Source organism: Phyllostomus discolor, chromosome 3 (genome assembly GCF_004126475.2).
Source record: "Phyllostomus discolor isolate MPI-MPIP mPhyDis1 chromosome 3, mPhyDis1.pri.v3, whole genome shotgun sequence".
NCBI classification, from domain to species: domain Eukaryota; kingdom Metazoa; phylum Chordata; class Mammalia; order Chiroptera; family Phyllostomidae; genus Phyllostomus; species Phyllostomus discolor.
This window is the reverse complement of record NC_040905.2, coordinates 135,549,923-135,566,549: the sequence shown is the minus strand read 5'-3', so window position 1 is coordinate 135,566,549 and position 16,627 is coordinate 135,549,923. Positions and strand designations below refer to the sequence as shown.

At 43.8% G+C, this 16,627-nt stretch overlaps 1 protein-coding gene across 6 annotated transcripts in view; it reads left to right on the top strand.

Annotated features, from left to right (window-relative positions):
- The first annotated feature begins 1,555 nt into the window (after window positions 1–1,555).
- SLC35D2 (solute carrier family 35 member D2) overlaps window positions 1,556–16,627 on the top strand; it is a 58,469-nt gene continuing 43,397 nt past the window's right edge. For 5 of the 6 annotated variants that reach the window (XM_036021487.1, XM_036021489.1, XM_036021490.1 and 2 more), the window contains exons 1-2: window positions 1,556–1,738; window positions 14,866–14,899. In XM_036021487.1, coding sequence (XP_035877380.1) covers window positions 1,587–1,738; window positions 14,866–14,899 — 186 coding nt within the window. In that variant the 5' untranslated portion in view covers window positions 1,556–1,586. The remainder of the gene's footprint in view (window positions 1,739–14,865; window positions 14,900–16,627) is intronic. The other variant, XM_036021491.1, reaches the window with a different exon arrangement.

Genomic DNA, 16,627 nt, shown 5'->3' with positions numbered 1-16,627 from the left:
AGATGCAAATTAAATGCAAAGTGGTTAAGGATGTCAATTCAAAGTGACTTTACTGTTTGGCAATCAAAACTTACTTGGAGACTCAGTGGAAAAGATCTTTTTCAGGAAATTAATATAATTTCAAGTTCAGGTTTTTTTTATTCAACTTGCCTATGAATTTATTTTCTGTTTTAAAAAGGTCTTATGTATGTTTTCTTTCTTGCAGTGTGGACTCTTCCTTTCTATGTTTTTTAGTGCTAGCTACTTGCCAAAAGTTATGCTTATTTCTTATCAGTGTTGAAAATGTTCTTGGTTGTTCAGTGCCTACAATAGAAAATTGTATGGCATGGATATAATTAGCACAAAGCTAAGATTTCAGATTTTTAAAGTCAATTATTTAGAATGAAAATATGGGACATTTGAAAAATTGCTAGAGCGGTGAACTGGTCAGAGTAGGCAGTTCTGGGACGATCTTCGGTTAACGCCAGTAACAAACACTTAGTTGCTATACCGATGGATGGGAAGTGGACCCTTAGGTAAGGAGAGAACTTGCCAGAAAGCACCCAGAGGCAAGGGAAGCCTTGAGACTTTGTACCTACCTTACCCAGCCATTTCACTCTGAGGTACTTATGTAACAGAAATGAAAACATGCACACGAATGTTTATGGAAGCATTTTTTATATTAGCCCTAAACTGGAAACAACATGCCCTTCAACTGGTGAATGAATAAACAAATTGTGGTACTATTCAACAATGAGAAAACAACAAAACGGGCTACTGGCAAAAATACAAAGGAAGTGGAAAAAGCCAGAGTCCTGACTTGGGAGTGTGGCTCGGTTGGGCGTTGACCTGTAGAGAGAGGCAAAGGTTGCAGGTTCCTCCCGATTGGGCCTAGACCGACAGAGAGAAAGGTCCCTGGTTCCTCCGAGTTGGGGTGCGTGTGAGAGACAATCGCGGATCAATGTTTCTCACATCCATGTTTCCTTCTGTCTCCCTCTCAAAAAAAGAGAAAAAGCCCTAAGAGAACATACTCATGAATTTACAGAAAAGGCAAATCTAACCTATAGCAATAGAATCAGAATAACTACTGATAAACTTCGGTGGGGCAAAAAGGGCACTTTTGGGGGTGATGGAAATGTTTTAATTTTAGTGGTTGCATAGGTGTATGAATGTGTCAAAACCATTACACTGCGGACTCGTGAAATCTGCATTTCATTCTATGTAAATTATACGTTTAAAAAAGTAGGGAAAAAGCAAGAATCAACCCTAAAACTGAAGCATTGCTCCACAAGAGCAGCCTGGAAGGAGGTAGGGCATTTGAACTCGTCCAAACCCATTTTTGATCTTTTAGACTGCGGGTGGTCACACGCACTGTATTTCTGAGGACGAACTCGACTGCCGCGGCTCCTCCCCCGCGGGCAGCTTTGGAGCCTCCGAAGGGCCTTGCAGACCGTGGGGTTCGCGCTGGGGCCCTTCCTGGTTAGGCTGCACCCGGTCGGACGACTGGAGGAGGAGCGGGAGGGGACGGAACTGGGGCGGGGCGGACCGGAGCACCGCAGCGACGGGTGTCTAACAGGGTACTGGTGGCCCGCGGCCGGCAGCGGGCCATGACTCGCCAGGCAGACGGCGCTAGTGCGGGCTCGGACCCCACCTCCAGCCGGCTACCCTCTAGGGTGGCCCAGCTGCTGTCGGCGCTCTTCTACGGGACCTGCTCCTTCCTCATCGTGCTGGTCAACAAGGCGCTGCTGACAACCTACGGGTCAGGCGGGCGCCTGGGGTCCGGGCGGGGTCTGAGGAGGGGGACGTTCAGCTGCTCGGCGGCGACCTGGCACAGCACCATTCCGGCACTTCTGCCACACCGGAGCCCCGCTGGGACTGGCGGGACTCTCGAGGTCCCCGCTTGGGGGCACAGGGTGGGGGGAGGTGCGGAGCACCGCGGGGATGCCCTGCCCTCAGTGCACTAAGGCCGGGTCAGGAGGTGGGTGGGACGCAGAGTGCCAAAGTAGGTGGCTATGTGCTTGGGAGCATTTCACAGGGCCGGGAGCTTCGCAGCATTGTAAACACTCAACCACAAACCAACAAAAATCATTCTACCCGCAATGACCGCGGGCACACCTCAACACTACTTACTCCGCAGGACTCTCAGTACTTTCGAATGCACGCATGAGCTGAAACAAGTGAACATTGCTGTATGTGAAGCTAGATGTTCAGTAATCAGATCAATCCTGAGGGATAAGTTTATTTGTATTGTGTAATTATTCATTCTTAAATTACCAGCAGGTTTATAGAGACTGGGGAAAACAATGGGAAATTCCCATGATGTAGGTTTTTGGATGACTGTACAGTAAACCAGCAAATTTGTGGTTCCTTGAACCTATTTGTAGGGACTAAAGAAATGTGTTTAATTCTATTATCACAGTAGCAGTATTGAAAGAGCTGTGAATTTAGACCCAGCTTCACTATTTAATAGCTGTACCTCTTGGGCCAGTCCCATGGTCAGCAGTTTTCTCAAATGTAAAGCTGGGTAATTACAGGCCTGTTAATTGCCCCCAGAGCTTTGCAGGAGCTGTCATAAGTGAGGACTCTTTGTAAGCTATACTTGCTACAAGATTTTAGCATTTTATGAAGAACACAAAGAGATGTCAGAGTATCTATCTTCATTTTGCCTTCTTATTTGATACTTGAGAAAGTGGAGACCCGCAGGAGCTTGGCTGGTTACTCTAACAACATACTCACTATGTGTCAAACCCATGGCAGGCACTTTGTGAACTGTTGTTCACAAAGCCTGTGTCCTAGAGATCCCTGGTCAATGGTGGGGACAGCAAATAAACAAATGGGTTCATGAATAAGTGAGGTGATTTCAGGTATGAAATGAGAGTGCCTGGGATGGACTGGTTGGTGCTACAGCATTCTCAGCAGAAGAGAAGGTGTGGAAGGGGGCATGAGCTGGGCCAGCTGGAGGAACAGAGAGGGCACTGTGACTGGAACTGAGTGAGCAAGTGGGAGAAGGTAGGAGAGATGTCAGGGAGGTCAGCAGGGAAAGCAGGATCAGATCCTTCACTCAATAATACTTCTTAAGAACCTATCATGTGTCTGGCACTCTTGTAGGCACTGGGATACAGAAGTGAATAAAGCAGATCAAAATCACAAGTGTCATGAGCATCCATCTATTCTTCTGGAGCTTACATGGAGCTTTCTAGTGAATTAAGAAATAAACTGCTAGAATTTATATTATGGCAGATGCAGCTGTGCAGTCAAGAGAAAAAAATAAGCAGGAAAGGTAGTAAGGAAGGGAGTATGGGCATGGGAAAGAATTTCATCTTAGTGTGGTCAGTGTCACCGTGGAGGTAACATTTGAGCTAAAATGTAAATGAGGTGAGGGAGATGGGGGAAGAACATTCCAGGGATGGAAGAGTAAGTAGCTTGGATGGGAATGGTACTAGATGAGTCCCAGGTAATGGACTGGTAGATTGTGTAGGGCCTTGTGTAGGGATTGTGTGGCCACCAGAAGGAGCAGAGGAATACCACTGTTGATGGGAAATACCTGGTTCTTCTTGCTGATGTATGAAAGAATTACAGATCAGCAAATCTATTAGCATGTAATCAGTTTATTAGTGACCTGTTCCCATGGAAGAGAATGGGACTAGGTAGAGTAGGGGGTGGAAGGCAAAGTTTCAGGGCAAAGCAGGGCAGCAAAAGTAAGAGCTGGTGAAGACCAGGGTGGCAAGCCCCCAGGTCACCTGAGGCCAGGTGGCCAGAGGCCCAAGAGCCAAGAGCACCAAGAGCAGAGAGAGAGAGAGAGAGAGAACAAACTTTGTTCTGAGGACTTATATAGTTGCTGGGATAGGAAAAAAAGTTACATATTGATTAATGGATAAATGTGGCACCAGCTTTCCTGGGGGAATGTGACTACCCAAACTTAGGTATGTGTGGGGGTCTGTTAGCCCAAATCCTTATCTTGCTCTACACTCCATTTGTTCATCTTTCTGTAAAATAAATACTTACCAGGAGGCATTTAATTAAAATTGGGGCACTTTCAAAAGTTATTTATGGGCTCTTTCTGTAAGCATCAGGGACTCCCTCCTAAAACAGATAGTGACCAGAGGTATACAGTTAACCAAAGTTGTTTATGGGCTCCTTCTTAGGGCACCATGGACTCTCTCCCGCATTCCAGGCCTTGGGATGAAAGCACAGCTTCAAGGCCTCCTTTCCCAGATAGTGGAAAGCTACAAAGAATTTCAAGGACTTCCCTTCTTTCTTGCTAACATAGTGTTTCTTGTGATGTTCAAACACCTGGCAATATTATCAAACAAGGCTCATGACTGCTGAGTTAGCTTGTGAAACATGTCTCTTTCCTCTTCTCTGCCTCTGTTTACTATTTATTTGACCTAAGTGGTAAAATATGTTGCCTGGCAACCAGGATGCTAGACACTGGTCAGTAATAGCAATGCAGTCCCAGAATTCTTCTTATGCTGTCTCCTGCCTCATCATGATCTAAATCACTTTGGCTGCTGTGTTGAGAGCAGATATTGGGGGACCAGGGTGGAAGCAGGGAGACCATCAAACCAAACAAATCATTTTAATTTTAATCTAAGTGCAATAGGAAATTCCTTGGAAGGTTTTACAATGGGAATGGCATGCCATAATTTGTGCAATTAAAAAGATTTCTTTGCCTGGCTGGTGTAGCTCAGTGGATTGAGCATGGGCTGCGAACCAAAGGGTCGCCAGGTCAATTCCCAGTCAGGGCACATGACTGGGTTGCAGGTCAGGTCCCCAGTGGGGGCCACATGAGAGGCAACCACACATTGATGTTTCTCTCCTTCTCTTTCTTCCTCCCTTCCTCTCTCTCTAAAAATAAATAAATAAAAATATTATTAAAAAATCATTAAAAAATATTTCTTTGGCTTGTGGGTGGGTAGAGAAGTGATGATTGGAAGCAGGGAGAAGAGCTCGGAAGCAATTGCAGTATTCTAGATTCTAAGAGATAGCTCTGATTGGGGTGGGGATAGCAGTGGATATAGAGGGAAGCAATAGATTTAGGATTTTTTTTTTGTTGGTTCTATGGCTGTTGACATTGTTTACAAGGTCTCTACTAGTGTGTTGCAGCTTGATTGCTGGTGTCCATGGGAAACACAAACCCTGCTTTAAAGAAATTAGAATGACCATATGCCTAAACCTGGATCATTTAATACATACAATGGAAACTAATGAAAGAAAAAGAAAACATGAACACCTATGATAAAAAAACAAGAGAATGCTATTAATAGGCTTGTTTGGGAGTGGTTGGAAGTTGTGTCAAAAGTGTGCTCAGTCCCCAAGTTTTGAACTTGAGTGAGCAGGTGTGCTCTCTGGCCATGGTAGTTAGTGCCTCCAAGACACGTTTCCTTGTTGGAAGCAGGGAGCAGTAAACATTGGTTAGTGCTTTGAAAATGAAGGGTAGTGTTGTGGGGGGCCTCTGCCCACAGGCATCCCCCCCCCCCCCCGGCTGCCACAGATGAGAATAAGTCTACCAAGACATGATCTGCTTGGTAAGGAAAGGTGGCCAATCTCTCAAAGGAGAAGGGTCAAGAGCCTTTTCCTCAATGGCCTTTCATTGGGTTCATTTGCACAGGAATATAGATAAAGTTCATTAACCATTGTCAGGCAGTAAGGATCAAACAATAGGTAACAAAGAACTCTGAGGGCCTATTTTGAGTCAGTGTCAGATAGCTAAAGAGCTATAAAACTTTGAGGAACAAACTTACTTCTTGCTTGGACCCTTATCATTTAATTGAGAGCATTCTAAACAAAGCAGGTTTCATAGGATTTTGCATATTCTTTCTTAGGCCTGATTGCCCAGGGAGCCCGCCCTCTCCAGCACAGGGCTGCACCACCCTCTGTCATTATTTCAGGCTTAGGTGGAACAAAGGAAGTAAGGCAGCCGGGAGATTAGGAGATTTCTCGCAAACAGAATGAGGACTCAGACTTTGTCAAAGCCGAGGGGCAAGGGTCCATTACCTCCTTTTGCTGTAGCCCCCCAAGTCCTTTCTTGGGGGCCTCCCATGTGATCGTGCCTGTCTTAGATCGTTCCCCCCTTGGTGAATCTTACCCCAAGATTGGCTAACCAGCCAATCATTGGCGGCCAGTTATGGATGAAGTAAAAGGAGCAGAAGTGGTGCTCCTGCCAGGGAGATAAGCTTTTGTCTCCTTGGTGGCTTATGGCCCAAGGTCGCTCCCTCAGCCTTAGCCTTGGCGGGGGTTACAGCTTCTGAAACCAGGTAGGGCAGTTCCCAACATAGTGTCGTCCAACCAAGAAGAATATTATATGAGACATTTCATGCTGTAGCTTTTTCATCTTTCAAATTTTGAGGTCCATGATTAAAGGAGAAAATCAAGTTTTTGTCTTAGCAAGACAAAGCCCTTATAACCCTTATTAGTAAATGGTTCACATTTCTGTAATGTAATATGTCATACAATTGGAGAACCCCATTCAAATAACATTGTTCTCTTAAAATGCTTTAGGAGCAGTTTTGAAAGAAGGAGGGTTGGTGTGATTTGGTTCCAACAATAAACCATAGAAATCTGGTCCGAGCATTACCTGTTTGAGGATAATGTGTTGCAGGCTGGAAGGAAGGACCTTAATAATCACCTCATTCATGGAGTCATGGGAATGTAACTCAATAGATGTTTTTTCTTGTTAATTTTGAGCAGATTGTTTGTAATTGGAGTACAAAACTGATGGGTGGCCTTAGTTACTTGTGCTAGTGATTTTATTTGGTTTTAGTTCAACATAATGCTCTGTTTTCCTGATTGGACAGAGAGATCACTGAAGTACTTGAACTGTCAGATGTCCTGGGAGGAAAGGGAAAAGCAAGGTATTCAGATTCATGATGGTTGTGTAGGTAGTCACTTGTTGTTTGGTTGCTATTTTAATGCTATTCCTTATGAGGTACAAGAATTTACAAATGATGCTTAAAAGATATAGAACTTAATTGTATTCAGTTCATAAGTATTTGCTGTGTGCCTACTTCTTTCTGCATTCTAGAGCTTTGGGATCATTTAACAGTGGTTTCCAAATCTGCCTGGGTCGTGTGAATCCCTTGCAAAGGTTTTTATAAAAGCTATTGAATCGGAATCTGGAAATCTACATTAAAAAAATGAAGCCAATTTTGAATTTCTCAAAACTTTGATGAAAATGTGCTGTAGCAGGGTGCAGCCAGGGGGCCCCTCAACGAGGGATTTGTAATGGGGTCCAGCACCCAGGGTGTCCAGAAAATATTAAAAATATGGGATGTTCTCACTCCCACAAGTCTGAACTGCAGGATGGGACACATGGAGCAGGGCCATTGAGAGCTATTTTGCATAGCAACAGTTTTGCAGCTAACCTCTGGCATGGTCATTTAACATATCTGTAACTATTCATGGCTATGTTAAATAGCTGCGGCTATGCTTTGAGCTAGGGAGATGGGAGTAACTTCCACATGGGAGGTAACTGGGAGGCAGCTCCTCATCCTTACAGTACCTGTGTGAGAGCTTGGAGTAAGGTTGGGGCCACACTGCTTTGGTGAAAACAAGAGGGTACCATGCTTTTGGGGGCTCCCTTTGCCACACAGCTTAGGAAGCCAGGAAGCAAGATGTAGCAGTAATGCAGAACTCTCTCTTAGCAGTTTGGAAGAATGCAGGAGAAACACTGTGGGAAGGAAAGGGGTAAAAGGACTCTTGCTGGTGAGACAGGAGAGGGTGCCATGTGGGTTTTATATTGAAATCTGGAGATCCTGGCGATATAGCTGATGGTGCTGGGAACTTTGGGGGGCCTGCCAGCCGAACACAGATTACTGGGAAGAACTGGGGGCTGCCTGAGCCATGGACTTTTATTTCTTTTCCTGAGATACGATACCCCAGACTGGGCAAAGGGGAGAAGGAAGGACTGTGTGTGTGTTTGTGGGTGTTTTAAGGGACTTTGGGACCTTAATGAAGACATTAAGTCATTACTCTAAGTCTGTGTAACATTTGAATAAATAATTCCTTTCCTTTTCACCAGTCTCTGGCACTGAGAGACGTAATTCCCTGGTGATAGGCAAGGCAAACCTAGTACAGGGGGACCCCAGGAGAAGGGGGGGTTCATTTGGTAACATTGTGTGACACCCTTCTCCAGTGGTCAATCAAGGAAAATCATGGGAGACCACATGTGCGGTAGCTTTAAAGTAATACAACTACTTTTACATGCATAGTAAAAAGCCCGCCAAAACTAGCCAGGAAGGATCCACCCTATAAGAATAGAATCCCTCCAGACCATGAGGTCAATCTCTGGAGTTGGCCTGCTCCCATGTTCTCTTCTATAAACTCTGTGTGTTCAGTTCCATTCTTTGTCCTGATCACCAAGAACCTGGTTACCTGTGCCCACCTGTGACAGTGCCTCTCCAGAAGATGCTGCTCCCTTCTGCACCCAAGGTGGAACTGGATTCTGATCTCACCCTGGGTGTGGCCAGGAGCCAGGGTAGCAGTCAGGGTCTGGTGGCTTCCACTGCACATGCTCCTTGCAAACTCCGTCCTCACAGCACCTATTTGGAGTTCTTTGTGATGGCTCCAAGGCCCCTGCCACTCATTTAGTGAAGAGACCTGATCTTCTCAACTGGGAGTGGCATCAGCCATCAGAGCTTCAGCATGTCCGTGCTGAATCACCGGAGCTGATCTCATCCCACTTGCTGTGGTCACTCCCGCCTCCGCAGGGATGGCCGCCACCTCAGGCTCTGGGTAGCCCTTCCCTCCGATTCAGCCCTCCCACAGAGAGCAGTGCCAGCAGCCACGTGCTCCCTTCTGGCTGCCACCTTGACTGTCACTTGTCCAGTGCAGCCTCCTTCTTTCAACTGCCTCGGTCCTTCAGTGCTTGAGCAGCTCTGACTGTCCCGTCAGAGAAACCATTCTGGGCTGGCGGGTTTGACTTTAAATTGTTGATCACAAACCTCACACAGCTCTCCTTGTCCCAGAAATTACTCTTTCAGGCTTTGCCCTTTGACGTGAAACCACCTACACCCCCATCCTCCACCCTCCTTCCATGATACTTCATTGAGAAAATATGGGAAAACAGAAACCATCACAGGAGGCCCGTCCCTGTCGTTCCTGCTGACATTGAAGGAGCATTTTGTTGTCCTGTGGAAGGGTCACCTCCCCACCTCTAGGCTGCCTACATTTGAAGACTTAATTAAGGTGGAGATTGCAAGTAGCATGTATGTAGGAAATTACTTCTAACTGATTTGAATGGAGGACAGAGAAAATTCAACAAAAAGAATTGTTGACTTTCAGATATATATATTTCTCCACTTGTAGTGAAGAGTTAATATTTCTTAAAAGATCCCGTTAAGATTAAGAGGTCATGAAAAACGTTCAGTTGAAGTCATTATGTTTATTTTATAAACACATTTCAATTTTGGATAGTATGTATGACCTCTGTGCTATGAAAGATGAGGACTCTTGCATACTTTTTCCCCTCTCCCCTCCCCTCCATAACTTCTTTTATAATTTAGCATCCTGTTCTGTAATTATAATCCCAGAGTTGTCTCCATTCCAGAGTTTATTGTTTTGATTTGACTCCCAATTGGTGGATTCCATTGTCAGGTAGTTTTTTCATGAAGAGTTCATGGCTGCTGTATTAATCATGTTGAGCATTCTTAACAGATTTTTCTGTAATAAATGTGCTTTTAGATTTGAAAATTCAGCTTATTTTCTTCATATCATGGAAATGAATCTGTCTTTTATCTTTAAATCGTTGTCTCTTTTTACTGAGTTCTTCACACCTGACTCAACAATTAACCCTGCATGGAGCATTTGTCTTCCATATCTGTTTATTTTTGAATAGATACTTCAAAGTCTTCTGTATTTACCCTACTTCCAGGGTTGGTAATTCAATTTTCAGCAGTAGCCATTTAGTTTTGTGTTGTTTTTAAGTTACTCCTGTGGCAGATATGTTGTTTTGGTCCTTAGTTTGTTTCCATAGATCTATCTATATACGCCCTCTTCATCTGACTGTTTTATCCTCTCAATTTTGAACACTTGTTTTATTGACCTCACCTTTTTACTAAAGTGTTCTGTAACCAGAAGCGATTATGAAGAGTTCCTTCTCTCCACATATTATATTTTTTTTTAGGCAGGGCTCTTTGTCTACCTTCTGTAAGTTTTTTGTTGTTGTTGTACTGTTTGTTTATATTGTCTTATTATTTTGTTTGATGTCCCAAATTGTATTTTCTGGGAAGCAGACTCTGAGATTCGGTGAAGTATTTGAGGAGCACTCTTGGGATTCATTTCTTTAGTGACGGGGTGGGAAGCAGGGTTAAGCAGAGGGAGAGATTGGGCTATGTTGTGCTCACAACAAAGCCTGATCCCAGAGTCTCTTGACAGAGTTGTTCTGAGTTGGGGTGAGAGGCCCTGGCCCTTCTACCCCAGCAGAGACCAGCATTTGGAAAGCAAGTTGCTCTCAGAGAGGGAGTATGCTATTGGCAAGGCAGCTTTCTTCAGCTGAGGATGATTTTGGGCACCTGGGGAATCAGTGCTTCAGTCCAGAAGCGGGTATCTGGATGGCACAACCCAGCATCCATCCACTAGAGTTAATTTTATTCTCACAGTGTTCACGTGTTTATTCTGTTTTCTCTGTTAAGATAAGCTGATTTTTCATTTTTTTCTTACCTGTCTGAAATAGGTGTCTCCATAGGACAGGCAGATCAAGGGCTGAGATGTTTTTTTTTTAAATTCCCCTTCTTTTTTAGTAGCCTTGAGAGAATGACTGGGAGCCGGTAGAAGGTTAGACAGTGAGTGAGCCCAGTGAGATGTTGATCTACCTTCTTAAGGATGGTATGAGATAGAGGCCAGGAATTATCCAGATTACCCAGTGCCATTTGTGAAATGGCATCTCTTTCCTTATTGCTCTGCACTGTCACTTTTGTCACAAATCAGGTATCTGTATATATGTGTATCTGTCCCCATCTCTGGTCTCTTCCATTGCCCTATTGTCCAAATACCACACTACCTCATTTATTTTAAGTTTACAATGATCCTGACATCTAGTAGAGTAATTTCTCTGGCTTCATTGTTCTTAAAGATTATCTTGGGTAATCATAGGAGACCATTCTGCATGGCATGGGCCCAGCTCCCACTCAGAGATGTACAGGACCCACGCCCACGGATAGGTTCTCTCATGAGGAATCAGGCCTGCAATGTGCCCAGGCCGCTTTGAGTTTTGCTCTTGCTAAAAAACTCCCTCACCCTGAATTGAGGACATTTACTGCAAAGTAACTTCGTAAAATCCATGCTAAACTTTCCTAGGTTGAGTGTAACCAGTTCAACCACTTTTGCCTTTTCATTTGCAAATATTCCTCTTCTGTGATGTGATTAGCGGCATTGGCTCCTTTGTTGTCTGTCAAAGGTAACCACCTAAAGCGAACCTGTGTATAGTAAGTGAGTACCATCATGTAAGGTGCTGGGAGATAGAAATAAAGGCCTGTCATGGTGGAGGCCACGGCTTTTGCTCCTCTTGAGAGAAAAGCCATGCTGTCCCTTTTCCTCCACCGGACTCGGTAGTCTGTGTGAATGTCTCATTTCACCCATAATGATGTGGACACTGCGGGTTGGTGTCTGCATCAGGTAATTTTTGTTCTTTGCCTTCTATTCAGTTTTAGGATCAGCTTGTCAGTTTCCACAAAACACCTGCTGATGTTTTTACAGAGATTGCATTGATTTTATAGCTCCATTTGAGTATAATGGACAATATTGGGTTTCTAATCTATAAACTTTATTTAGGGCTTCTTTAATTTTTTAAATATTGACTTATAGTTTTCTTTGTAGATGTGTTTCTTGGAAATCTCTTACTGGATTTGTACTTGGTTATAGTATTAAAAACAAAATGAAACAAACAATAAATGAATCACTGTGTAGCCATCACCCAGTTTCAATAACTTTGTTACATTTATGTCCCTCTGTTACTTAATCCCACCATATTCCCCCAAACTATTTTGAAGCAAATTTAAAATATGTCACTATAGGCATTTCACTATGTAATGCTAAAAGATAAGAGGGACTATTTAGTTTAAAAAAAAATAAACATGACCCAGCCCTGGCTGGTGTGGTTCAGTGGATTTAACACTGGCCTGTGAACCAAAGGGTTGAGGGTTTGATTCCCAGTCAGGGGACATGCCTGGGTTTTGGGCCAGGTCCCCAGTAGGGGGCTCGTGAGAGGCAATCACACATTGATGTTTCTCTTTCTTTCTCCCTCCAGTCCCCTCTCTCTGAAAATAAATAAATAAATAAACTCTTTTTAAAAATAAACATGACCCAGAGTGACAAGGTGATGGCTCCTGAGCGCAGCCCTGAAGCCGTGGGACCTAACATTGTCCCGTTCCCCCCACTATGGATGGCCAAGAGCAACTCAGACACCAGGACAGTGCTGTGAAAGAAGGGACCCCGGTCGCGCAGGCCCAGTCCAAGCAGACCATCTTAGCAGCTCACACACGAGATGTGGAGAATTCCAAGAAGTGGGCTGCTAGCCAGAACAAGCAGCATTCATGTTACAGAACAGACTGGGGGGAAGGGGCAATTATTGGCCCACCCAGGGATGCCAAAAACTGCTACAGAACAGAGGGACCAAGGGGGGTACACTGATATACTATTACTGAAAGGAACCCCCCGGGTTCGTTATGTCCACCGCCTTATAGGAAAGACATCTCTCAATGCCAGAGATTTGTGAAAAGGAAAGGAAATGTTTATTTAAAGCTATACAGACTTAAAGTAGTGACCTAATGTCATCATTAAAATAGCAAAGTCCTTTAGGATATCCACAGATGCCCACAGTGCTTCCTTCTCCCCCTGCCCTAATTTGGGGTATCATATCTCAGGAAAAGAATCAAATGTCCGGTTTCAGGCCGCTGGCACCATCAGCTGTGTCACCGTCCAGGCAGGACCTCCAATTAATCCAAAGCCATGTGGCACCTTCTCATGGTCTACTGGCAAGAGTTCTTTCACCCTTCTTCCAGACAAAGTCTCTCCTGATTCCCAGGCCACATGGTCAAAGGCAGCAACCCAAAGCCACGTGGTCCTCTTCTACCAGAGCTGCAGGGGTCTGCACTCTGGCAAAACCATGTGGATCTCTCCGCAAAGCTGTGGGAAGGGGGCTTGCCACTCTGACCAAAGCTGAGTGGTGGTTCTCTGCTAAAGCCGCATGGTGGTTCCCCCTACTAAAGCTGCAGGGGTCCCCACTGTGGTGAAACCGCATGGCTCTCCCTCTAATGGCTGCCGTGTCTGGGTTTAAATCCCCACGCCATTCCTCCTCTGCAGCCCCATTTCTGACTCCTCCCACACTTGCCAACACTCTCATATCCTTCCAGCTTTCCTGGGCTGCCATAGTGGGTCTGGGCAGGTGTGGCCCCATGGCATGGAGCCAATCTTCTCCAAGCTTTCACGCAGGCACTGTAACTCAGGAGACCTGCCCCTGAGTGGGTGGAAGTCACTCCCTCACCCTGGCTCAAAGCATGGCCACAGCTATTTAACATATCTATGCAACCAGTTAAAGGTTATAGATATGCTAAATGACCATGCCAGAGGTTGGCTGCAAAGCTGTTGCTATGCAAAACAGCCCTGCATGTTCCTGCTCCATGTGTCCCTTCCCCCAACTCAAACCTTGGGGGTGGGGGGAGAAGGGGTGAGGACATCCTAATATTTCCTGGACACCTTGAGTTCTGGACCTCATTCCAAATCCCTATTTGGGGCCCTTCTCTTGGCTGCACACTGTTATATTCAGTCACCAAGAACACAGCCGAGCTGGACCGGGGAAATGCTGGAGATGGGCAAAGTGATCCAGTAGGCTCGGACCGGCAGAGCAAGGGACTGACGCAGAACACCTGGTAACAGAAATCAGCACAAATTCACAGGTCATTGTAGACTACGAGAGTGGACAGGCCAGTCCTAATTAGGTTCTGGGCAGAATTGAGAGCCATCAGCCTCAAGCTCTGGGAGGACATTGGGATGCTGACGAGAAGGGGCCAAGGGCAAAATAAGTACAAAGCCTTGAAATCAGGACATTCCAGCTGGTCTGGCCTGCCTGGCTACCCTAGACCACTGGCGCCATCATGGGTCTCTTTACGTGGCTGAGTGTGATACTGAGTGTCAGCTCTGCCTGCCAACCCCCTCCACCCAAACCTGCTTTCAAACATAACTTTGCATACTGTTTGCTTCTGCTGATTGTTTTTCGTCCCTACCCCCCATCCTCAAATTAGGGTGCAAAACATCATCCTCTCCCACAGTGTCTGCCCACTTGTGGGTGTGGCTCCTGGGGGAGCTACCAGCAAGCCCCTCACAGTGGGGGAGAGAGAGAGAGGATGGTGCTTCCGGTCCAGGGCGTTTGCTGCCCTTCAAACAAAAAAAACAAACAGAACAAAACACTACCCAATATCATTTTATACCTAAAAATGTAAAAATAATTCCTTTTACCATAAAATGTCCAGTTAGTGTTTGTTGGTTTTTTTGGTGCTAGTGTAAATGTCTTTAAAATTTTCTTTTCCTTTATGTCTTTCTGGTATATAGATGTTTTTACATGTTTGTCTTGTATCCAGTATTTTGCTAAAGTTATTTATTCTAGTAATTTATCCCCAGATTATTTTGGCTTCCTATATACACAGTCATGTTTATCGATATGACAGTCCATCTCTGAGGACAATAAAATTTCCCAGGTTTAGCAACCATCCGTTTAAAAAGTGAAAGAAATAAACAGATGAAAAATGAACAAGTTTGATGTTAAGATGTCATCATCTGAGTTGAAAAAAATTGGAGACTTTTTAGTAACTGTGTTACTACGTATTATATTATAGACTGTCTTCAAATTTTTAGGAGTTGCTAAAATTATTTATTATTCTATGTTTTTTGTAGTTTCCCATCACCAATTGTTCTTGGAGTTGGCCAGGTAAGTGAAAAAAAAAATCAACCTCTTAATTAGTCAGTATGCATCAAATTTTAAGTGCTTTTGTTTAAGATTGTGGTTTACAAACTTATTCATGTCGTCTTGGTACTCTTGATGAAACAATGTGAAATAACACATTTTATTTAATTTTACAATTTAGGAAGAGTATGTATTTGTAGGGAAAACAAGTACTTAGTTTAATTTCTTTAATGGAATTTAATTACCCTAAGCTAAGGGGCCAGAAGACTGAAAGCCTCCATGGTCTGTTGGGTGACAGAGGAATGGGTTGGGGGCTGGGGTGGGGCCCAAGAGCATAGCTGTCCCTTTGAGGTGTGCACTTGTGACTCCACTTAAGCCACTGTGCTGGAGAGGAAAAGGGTAGGGGAGATGAGGTAAGGCCCAGTAGGCCCTTATTATCAGAACTCCAGAGGTTTTTTTAAGAGAAGCAAGGAATTTAAAAATTTTACATCAGATTTCCCAATTTGGTTTTCTTTTTTTGATGAGCAGGTTTATTTGGAAATTTAGTCAACATACATAACTGACCTAAAAACTTCAATAGAAGGATAAATTTAAAACACTTGGAAGGCCATCTCTATAAGGCGATTTTCCCAGGACCATACCATAGGTAACTAACTGAACACCATGTTAACCAGCAGAGGATCAGTAAGCTGCAGCCACATGCCCCACCCCCACAGCAAGTTTACACTGAGGGTTGTAACACAAACTCCACGAGGAAAGGACTCAGGTGTTGTTTCCTCTTGGTAGAGGGAGAAAAACTCAATCTAGTTATGAAACTAACCACAAAACAAAAAAGCTGAACTAGTTCAACGTTAGTAACAGATGATGCTAGTGTGAATAACTTGTACTATATTCTAGAGCCCTTATAAATAAAATCCCTCTGATAGTTTGCATTATCAGCTAGAGGTTTAGTTAACATGTGGTAGAATGAGGACTTATGCAAGGCATTGATCTGCAAAGCATTTTACTGCTATGAAACAAGTGCAGTGTCAGAGGAGAAAACCAACTGGACCCTAAATTACGTATGCCTAATGACAAGACTCCCCACATGTGAATGTAAAATATTTAATTTAAAAATATTGACAGTACAGTATATAAAATAGATTTCCCAGTTTGTAAATGCTGGCAATTGATTCCAGTTTTTATAAAACTCTGTGGGCCAGTTGGAAAATGTTTGTTTCCTGTGGTTTGTGGTTTTTGTTCTCAGGTATAAAGTTGAGCTTGGAAAAATTTCAGACTAATCTGTTTGGCTGTTTCCCATTAATGTGAATTTGTGGCTTGTTTATTTTTTTGGTTACATGCTGGTGATTTCTAGTTGACAAGAGGTAACAGGTATTCGATTTTTTTTCCTGATTTGATTTAATTTATAGGGAAAAAATTAAAGTTATGAAAATCATATCTTAAAATGTCTAATTGTGAATCTAGAAAAAGCTGTCATTTATATGATTATACAGTCTGGTTAAATGTTTTGCTAAAAGGGTACTCTTTGCAACATCATGTTAGGGAGGAAAAATAACAAGGAAACAATATATTTCCCTAAGTCAAAAAATATGTTATTTTTATGTTTTAATGTGAAATATGTGGAAAAAAGTCATTTTAAAAAGTCAGTGAATATGTGATAATATGCCCTTTGTACAACCTAAGGCAAATAAAATCCCTGTCTGTACTCAGCAAAAGTAAACTCTTTTTGATTCATAATTTGTTGGTGGAAGG